This window comes from Bidens hawaiensis, unplaced genomic scaffold, assembly GCF_021521415.1.
Source record: "Bidens hawaiensis isolate Kalapana, Puna unplaced genomic scaffold, B.hawaiensis_p1.1 tig00004752_1, whole genome shotgun sequence".
NCBI lineage: Eukaryota > Viridiplantae > Streptophyta > Magnoliopsida > Asterales > Asteraceae > Bidens > Bidens hawaiensis.
Genome location: NW_027504962.1, coordinates 141655 through 150724, shown reverse-complemented (window position 1 = coordinate 150724; position 9070 = coordinate 141655). Strand labels below are relative to the sequence as shown.

The 9070-nt window shown below is 33.3% G+C and overlaps 1 protein-coding gene across 1 annotated transcript; it reads right to left on the bottom strand.

Annotated features, from left to right (window-relative positions):
- Positions 1-1280: 1280 nt before the first annotated feature.
- On the bottom strand, positions 1281-8021 carry LOC143609555 (uncharacterized). The gene is made up of 3 exons (XM_077084281.1): positions 7851-8021; positions 7648-7724; positions 1281-1930 (listed from the first exon to the last, which is right to left on the bottom strand). The coding sequence occupies exons 1-3, from the start codon at positions 7980-7982 to the stop codon at positions 1393-1395; spliced, it is 747 nt and encodes a 248-aa protein (XP_076940396.1). The 5' UTR covers positions 7983-8021; the 3' UTR covers positions 1281-1392.
- Between the last annotated feature and the right edge of the window lie 1049 nt (positions 8022-9070).

The window sequence follows — 9070 nt, the reverse complement described above, 5'->3', positions numbered from 1 at the left end:
AACTTGAAGTTAAAAGTAGCCCGAAAATTGGTTTCTGATTTGGCTTAATAATACGTAATAGCTAAACTAGAGGGTATAAAGATATAATATAGGTGTTGAATATAAGTTCTCTTAAGAAAAATATAGTGATATGTTAGTAAACATATTTGAAACATAAAATGAATTTGGTATGCTATATTAGAAAAGGAAATAAAAGATATTTATATTTTTAAAGTTACACAAAAATTTTTGAAGAAATCTGTCACCCGTCTTTGTTTCTTTTATTTCAATAATTTCACTTATTTGTTGAGAATGATTTGATGCATAAAATATAGGTATGCAGAAAATAAATAAAATAGGTATCCAAACATCACTACTCACCCTTGCAAGATTAAAAATATTTGTCAGATTTTCTTTAAAGTCGCTACCCCCTTACGAGTTTATAGTTTGTCGTTAAAACTCGCAGCCCCCCTTGCGAGTTTTCCATTTTTACAAAAAAGTTCGCAACCCACCTAGAAATACAAAGGATTTCTCTAAATCACCTATAAGTACAAAAAAAATAAATGTGTTTGGGGGGGGGGGGACTTGTGGGTATTCACGACCAAAGAGGGAGAAATGGGGTGGTTTGGGTTTACTTTGGTTAGGTTATATGTTATTGATGCTTAGTTAGGTTAGGTAGGTTAAGTGTTTGATAGTTATAAATGTCTTTGGTTACAACATATATAGGATGGAATGAACACCTTATGTAGGATAAATTAATCACTAGATGTAGCAATATGTATATAGTGCATTAATATATGTTTAACGTGTCTTACATAGGTTATAAACACATATTGTATAGGCTTGTTCATGCGTAGATGGTATTTAGATGTAAGATCGTGGAAATACGAGCATATGAGCCATTTGTTGTGTATTTGGCATTATAATGCGAGAATTGAACGTGTAAAAAATTGTTTTTCTGTTATGGCCCAATGGAATCAATTTTGGATTCATATATGTGTTCACCAATGTTCATATTAGTCATGAAGTTTGTGTTCGTGACCCGGTAATTCCCTAAATCACTCAATATAGGATAGTGATATGTATGACTTTTCTATACCTTACATGACCTAGTTAATCCAAATTAAGTTGAATATGAGCTTAAGACATTGAATCACCTTTTTGGTATATAGGCATATTGACCGAAAAGAGTCGTTTGTCACATATTGAGTGAAGATTCATCCATTTAGTAAGTCCATTCGATTCCTAGTATCATTTTTAAAAGTTTATGAACCATATTGTGCTATTATTCTATGTGCCAATTGAGTATAGTTTGCACCTCTTATACCATTGACCACCCAAAGAACAAACTTACAATAGGTCAGTTTATGCCACCACTTACATACTTTTAGCTATATAAACCTCAAGATGTTGTCAAATCCAAGAGGGTGCAATAGTGGTAGAACTACCCCTTGACGTCACTAAAGAAACCAAGCCATTTGTTAACTGATAATTGATCATGTTATCATTGTTTGTAGAAGACGCTCCACTCTCGACTCCACAAAATGAGAATCTACAAACCGGACATTTGCCGTTGCTTTTAACCCATGGGAAGATGCAGTCCTCATGAAACATATGATTACATGGTGTCACCATTACCACTTCTTTTGGTTCAAAGACTTCTAAGCAAATAACACACCTTTTGTCATCATCATCATCATCATCATTATTGTCTTCCTTGTACGGTTTTGTAGCATCATTTTGTCTATAAAACCTACCTAGTCTTTGGATTATCTTTTTTGGAGTTGGATTGAAAATCTCTCTCCTAAGTTTCTTTAAAGCTTTCCTTTGTTCGTTCAGGGTTAACTCAGAATGTTGTTGCCCATGTTGTTCCGTTGATCTTGACCGCATGTTATTGTTGTTTGCCACATTGTTGCGGAACACTACAAGTTGCATACGTGGTCGTGGGAAGCTGAAAATCCACATATGGTTTTTCTTTTAAAATACTAATGTAGTTAAAATGTATATGAAAACTCAACGGCTATCCATATGCAATGTTTTAACAAACTAAATAAATAATTATGTATTTGTAATTTGGGATTTGGATTAATGTGTGTGATTCAAGAGATGTTTAATCTAAATTAGGACCGGGAAGGTGTGAGGAACTACATTACTTATTTATTTGCAAACACTGATAACTACATCTCGATTTATTTAGAGTGAAAGCAAGATAATATTTTTACAATAATACCTCGTTTTCAGACATTGTTTCAGACGAACAAAGAGGTTTAGCCGGCATTATGTGAAAAGTACCCTACACTATTGACCATTGTATACAAAACGCTTTTTCTATCGGGTGTATATGGACATGTATTACCAATACTCATCCTATTGGCATCCCCACTAAAGAGGATATCATAGTTTAGAACATGTATAGCCATCTATATTTCTCTCTATCCTTTATATATACTACATAACAAAAGAGTATGTTTTGCCAAATGCCACTCATGATGTATCCTTAGACTAGTTTTATTGGTGACATCTTAGAAGGTCATGGCACTATTCAAGAAATAAATAAAAAGATTAAATCCTTTTCACCCCTCAACTTAAGTCACAACCCCAACCTAAGTCACAACCCACCTTTAAATTAATTATTCTTTTCTTTTCTATTCTTTAAGCAAATTTGTTTTTTTATATAATTTGATTTTTATTTAATAATTTATATTATTTAACTTATTTTAAATATCTAAAAGCATAGTCTTGTTTAGTTTATTTTTATGAACATTTGTCATACAAATTTTATTAAAAACGGAACACTTTTAAAAATATGTATTTTTTTAATTTTTTAATATCATCATGTGTAAAAATTTTTTATACAATTTGATTTTTTGTTAATAATTTATATTGTTTAATTTATTTTAAATTTTTAAAAACATAGTTTTGTTTAGTTTATTTTTATGAGTATTTCGATATAAATTTTATTAAAAACAGGGCATTTTTAATATTATTATATGTAAATTATGTATGTGCAATATTATCTATTGTATGATTTATCTTTAGTTTATTTTTAATTAGCGTGTAAGATGTTTAATTATCAAGTTACGTATGTGTAAGATATTTTATTTTTCAACTTATCTATTTTATGTATGTGTAAGATAAAAATAATATGAAATTATCTGCTCATTCTAGCATATATTCATGGACCTGTGACTAATACATGGAGTATTATTTTTGAGACTAGTACATTGAGTATTAGTCTTGATAGATTTTTTAATTTAATAGATTTTATAAAATAAATTAAAACATAAATAATATATATGTATTATGTATTAAAATAATTGGGTTGAGTTGGGTTGTGAATAAAAATAAAAAAGTTGGGTAAGGTTGGGTTGTGTATGTTGAAGAGAGAGAAATTAGTTTTTTATTACTAAGTTGGGTTGAGTTGGGTTGTTGATAAAGGTAGCCTAAAACAGTATAATCTGGGCATTGTAGTGGCAAGTCAGTCAGTATAGCTACATTTGTTGCTGTACCGAAACTAAACCTAAAAAATATTCGCCAAATTAACACACTTAAAAGAAAAACTGTAAAACAAACTAGCAACATTCGTATAGCGTATTATAAAAACAATTAACAAATTTAAAACAATATTTATTTGGCCGGTAATATCCGAGCGTTGCTCTGTGGTAGTGTGTTGACGCGTATTCGGTATGTATATGTTGCATTTGTAACAGTCTAAAAAAAAACTCGAAATATAAATTCATCGATTAAAAAGGATTAACATATAAAAATAAAATATTTAAAACGACGTTTATTATCTATATAAAGTAAAATTCAATGTTGTGCCACAAGCAATCTGATTGGGCCAAGTGGTGCATCGCCATTGAGCCATGTTATTTGAGTTCATTTTTTTGTTTTAGTTTCGGTACCATAATGAACGTAATGGAAATCGATTTTTTGCCGCATCAATGTCGGGACCGACAACACTCGGGTTTTACCAATCTCCAAGTTTAACCGATCGGCGCCACCTCTCTGGTCCACCTCAACATATTTGATATTTTTTTTGTTTTAGTTCCAATATCATAACGAAATCTATATAGAGTAAACTACAATGTTGGGGCGGCCACAAGCAATCCTATGAGGCCAAATGTCGCACCACCATTGAGTCTTGGTATTTGTTTTTTTTTACGTTTTAGTTTCGTTTGCGTAAAGAAACATAACGGAAATCGACTGCTCGCCGACTCAACGCCAGGACTGAAAAACCCTTGGGTTTTTCCAATGTCCGAGTTTTATCGTTCGACGTCACCTCACTAGCCCACCTCATATATATATATATATATATATATATATATATATATATATATATATATATATATATATATATATACATATTGTTTTACTTCTAGTATCGTAACAAATGTAACTGAAACCGACCGAATTCGCGTGACTCGCTATCTCAATCCCCAAGACCAACAACGATTGGGTTTTATTAACGTCCAAGTTTTTCTCCCGTCGAAAGCAGTATCAGTAAAACTTGGACATTAATAAAACCCAAGTGTTGTTGGTCCCGAGCGTTGAGATAGCGAGTCACGCGAATTCGGTGTTTTAGTTACGTTTTGTTACAATGCTGGAACCAAAACAAAAAATATAAAAAATAGGTGGTGGACCAGTGAGATGACGTCGATCGGTAAAAGTTATAAGTTAGTAAAACCCGAGTGTAGCCGACCCCAACATTGAGGTGGCAAGCAGTCAATTTCTGTTATGTTCTACCAAAACATAAACAGAAAAAAAAAACAAATAACATGACTCAATGGACAGTGCACCACTTGGCCCAATAGGATTGCTTGCTGACACCATTGTATTTTAATCTATATAAATAATCGCTTTCTATAATTTTTTTTATAAAACATTTTATTAATTTTTAAAAAAAAAGTTAAGAATGTTCGTAAAACATCTTAACAAATTGAACATTTCTTTCATTGTACAACCCATTTAATATGAGTTAATATCATTTTTAACAAAATCATTCACAGATTTATAAATCATATCGTTTTTATTATTTAACCTATGTAACATACGGGGATCTAAAATCCAGTATATATATAATTATATAATTTTTTTAACAAAGTTTGCCAATGCTTATATAGGTGCATGGAAAAATGACAGGTTTGACAAGAAGTCATAGACCAGAGTAAATGAGTAAATGACTGGTTTGACAAGAAGTCATAGACCAATGCTTTAAGTCCCATGGATTAAGGACTATAAAGAAGTCAAAACAGGTGGTTCGTTACAGTCCAATGTTATCGGACCTAAGGGTGAAGGAATTTATAGACCAGATTCCGATTAATGGTGTCAACTCAAATCGGGTTTCTGCCTGCTTGGGCCTCAAAACAGTTCCAACAAGTTATGAAAGATGGCAATTGCACTGAGTCGATGAAGAAAGCGTCTGATCCAGTGGGGATGAGGATATGTACACCGAGGGATGGGCTACTGATGATGCGTCCTCTATTGCCCTAATTGAAGAGGATATTTCTTCGGTTGCCCATGAAATGGCTGACATACCTCAGGTAATTTCCCAACCGTTAGTGGTTAATAATGTCAGTGCGAATCCGCCGGTGAATGTTTGGAAAAAGAATGATATTAACGGTGTATCCTATGCCGACCAAATGAAAGCAAATCTTGATAATAATATCGGTTGGAATACATTCCACCTATTATTACTCCGGATGGGAAATGCCGGGTTGTTCTTACGAACGATGATCTTGGTCATTCGGCAAAAGAGTTTGCGCTTTACCTTTATGGCTATTTCCTTGGCACCTCCATGGATTTTAATAAGGTAAATTTATGTCTTAAACATTTGTGGCAAGCTTATGACTTGGCCGAGGTTTCAAAGAATACGACCGGTTTCTATTTTTTTAAATTCAAGAGTGAAATGGGGATGAATAAGGTACTTGAAAAAGGAGTTTGGATGGTTAATAACATTCCCATTTTTCTTAATAAATGGGTACTGGGTTTATGTGTTGAAAAAGTTGAGCCATCGGCTTTACATTTGTGGGTTATCATTCATAATATTCCTATGGAGTTATGGACGGAAAGGGGTATGAGTAAAGTTTTTAGTGGGGTTGGTGTTCCGCGGTTGTTGGATAAAATTACTCAAGCTCGTGTAGTGGGTAAAACTGGTAAAATGGGGTATGCCCGTATGTTGGTTGAAGTAAAGGCCGAGTCTAATTTACCGGACGAAGTTGAGGCAGAATACCCGGCTGGTCCGAATTGTAATGCTCGTATAGGTGTTTTGAAGGTTTCTTATCAATGGAAACCCACTACATGTTCCCATTATTGTGTGTTTGGACACTCGTTTAATCTTTGTAATAAAAGGCCCCGTACCGAGGAAGAGGTTGCAGAGAAGGTTGCAAAAGAACAGCCGAAAAATACTCCTAACATTGTTGAATTTCCTTTTGGTGATAAGCTTGAAGGTTTTACCTCGGTAATTAGGAAAAGACGTAAAGGAAACGAACCTCCTAAGCATGTCACGGAGTCAAAAAGTGTAGTTTCTGATGCTCGAGGTAAGTCTACTGTGAGTAGATTGTTGAGAAAAGCTGTAATGATAAATCAAATATGGTTGCAAGCAAGGTCAATAATTCATGTACAAGTGGTAATACGAGTGGTGCTAATAATAGTACGGTGAGGCTTAACTTTACTCAAGTGGTTCATGAGCCAAATGCCCAAGCAAACAGATTTGAAGTGCTATCTAATCCCGTATGTGAAGTCAATCGGCCTGCTGAGGAACCGGGCCCGTCATTTTCGGTAATGGACTTCAATTTGAGTGTTAAACATAATAAATTGGTGGTTGAAAAAGATAAAATTAATCAGTCGGATCCTCTGTCGGTGGAGGAGATTATTGATAATTGTATGGTTGAAAAACATATCCGGGATGATGTGTTAAGTGAGGAAGGGCTTGATGATTTCCAGGGTGTTGTTAACGAGTGTCAAACGGTAGGTGACAACACAAAGGAGGTTGAGGCTACGATTATGATGGCTCGTGAATTGGGGATGAATTTTGAGGGTATGGAAGATCTTGTTTCGAAGGTTATAGAAGAAAAAGGGTTTAGATCCCGAGGATGAGGTTTGGTTATCTAGGTCTCTTTGCTTGATGCTTGTTCAGGTGTTCCCTTGTTAGATTTCTAGAGGTTTTTTTGGTGTTTAGACAGTCTTGTTTGTTTCTTTGGTTCTGTCTTGGGGTTTTTGCTAGTTTCCCCGCTAGCCTTTCTATAAATTTGCCGTTCAAAAAAAAAAGACAAGAAGTCATAGAGTTAATACCATGTGCGCAACTGATCCATTGAACCGGTTAAAATTGAACCAGAACCGCTTGCACCAAACGGATCATTGACCACTTAAAAATCAGTTTGGAACAGAAACCGGTTTTGATATTTGTTGTCCAAAACCGGAACCCCTAAACTAGAGACAACTTTTTTAAGAACTTGCTCCTATTATCAATTCTATAATTCTAAGCTGATAAGTAAAGTAGCAGGTTGTAAATAAATTGGACAAACGAAGATGAGATAATAAATTCTCAACTAATTTTGATCCAATACTATCTTAAATATGGAATATGGAATAATAAGGACCAAAACGTCTTAATATGGAATAATAAGGCATGTCCTTTTGAAGAGATAAACTGGGCATAGAGATCACCTTATCATGGTCGAAGGTAAAGACAAATTTCTTTCCGGAAGTGACCATAACCATGGATCAACCACAGCTCTTTCGTTCTGCAAAATATTGAAAATAATTTATGTTAGCAATAACTTCAAATAAAAGTATAATTATATCTCGAAGAATAAAGTTGAATTATAGTTTCATAGATTTATACCAAAAAAGTGGAAAATAGTACTAACCAACGTAGGAAGAAAAGGATGCGATGGTGGAGGTATGAAGTCGAAATTCACCCGAGAACCATTGATGTATCTTGCATAGGCGTTGCTAGGAAGTCGTGAAAGCTGTCGGGTATTGTTCATATGGTTGCTCATAATGAGAGATCAAAGAAATCTGCTAGATCTTGGGCACATATAGATGTTGCATTTTTATAATTTAATGGGATAATTATGCGTACAAATCAAGTGGTTGATGGGGATATTTTACATGGAGTATGCTATGGGACAAGTATATATACCTTGATTCTCTTTTGGTGGATTTGAAGTTTGATTCTATACCCTTCCCGCTTCTAAGAGATTATTAGGTTCCTTTGTTTGTTCTACTTCTTTTAAACGTTTAAAAAATACTCCATCCGTCCAATTATAAGTGTCCTAGTTTGATTTTTCAAGTCTTTCTTATTTAACTTTGACCGAAAATATTTTTATTTGTGTTATATAATACTTGATGTAAAATATATGAATGGATTGTGTTTTAAATGCATTTTACATTGATATAACTTTCATCAAGTATAATTATATGACACGAACTAAAATATTTACGATCAAGGTTGCAAAAGAAATACTTGAAAATTCAAACTATAACACTTATAATGAGACGGAGGGAGTATATAAAAACACGATAAAAGTATATATATTTGAAATACACTAGGTAAGTATCATGGATGTGGGGATGAGCCTTTATTTTCTTAGGATGCGTGAGTAATCATAAGATAAATACGAGAAGAGAGTATTGGATTAACAAAAACACTAACACAAACACAAATTATTTGACCAGGAGATTTTGTTTTTAATCTTTTACGTATTGACACTTTAAAAGTCTGCATTTATTTAATTTAAACTTTATATATATAGATAAATAGTTTTTAGCCCGTGTGTTACGCGGGTTTCTTTAGGTTTTTTTAATATTATTTTGAATGACTATGTTTAATACTAATTTTATGATTTAAGTGTTCAGTTGAATACATATTTTTTATATTATTTTAGTTAACCGACATGGACCATGGATGTCGCTTTTAATGTCATTTTGGATTTTTTTTAATTTCTTTTTTACTGAGATGGGGTATATTTGTTGTTGGGGGTGGAACTTAATTTTAAGTATACGTAATGAGTTAATGTTTGGTGTTTTTGTTAGTTGTATCATATGTTGTTTTGTTCTTTATAGTCGAGGTGATGTTTTTGTTTAT

Bases quoted from the DNA above. Each gene is read 5' to 3' on its own strand.
- LOC143609555 (XM_077084281.1), bottom strand. From the start codon at position 7,982: ATGAGCAACCATATGAACAATACCCGACAGCTTTCACGACTTCCTAGC. The intron at 7,725-7,850 runs GTTAGTACTATT...AATATTTTGCAG, and splicing joins ATCCTTTTCTTCCTACGTTG to AACGAAAGAGCTGTGGTTGA. The intron at 1,931-7,647 runs GTGATCTCTATG...GTGGATTTTCAG, and splicing joins TTACCTTCGACCATGATAAG to CTTCCCACGACCACGTATGC.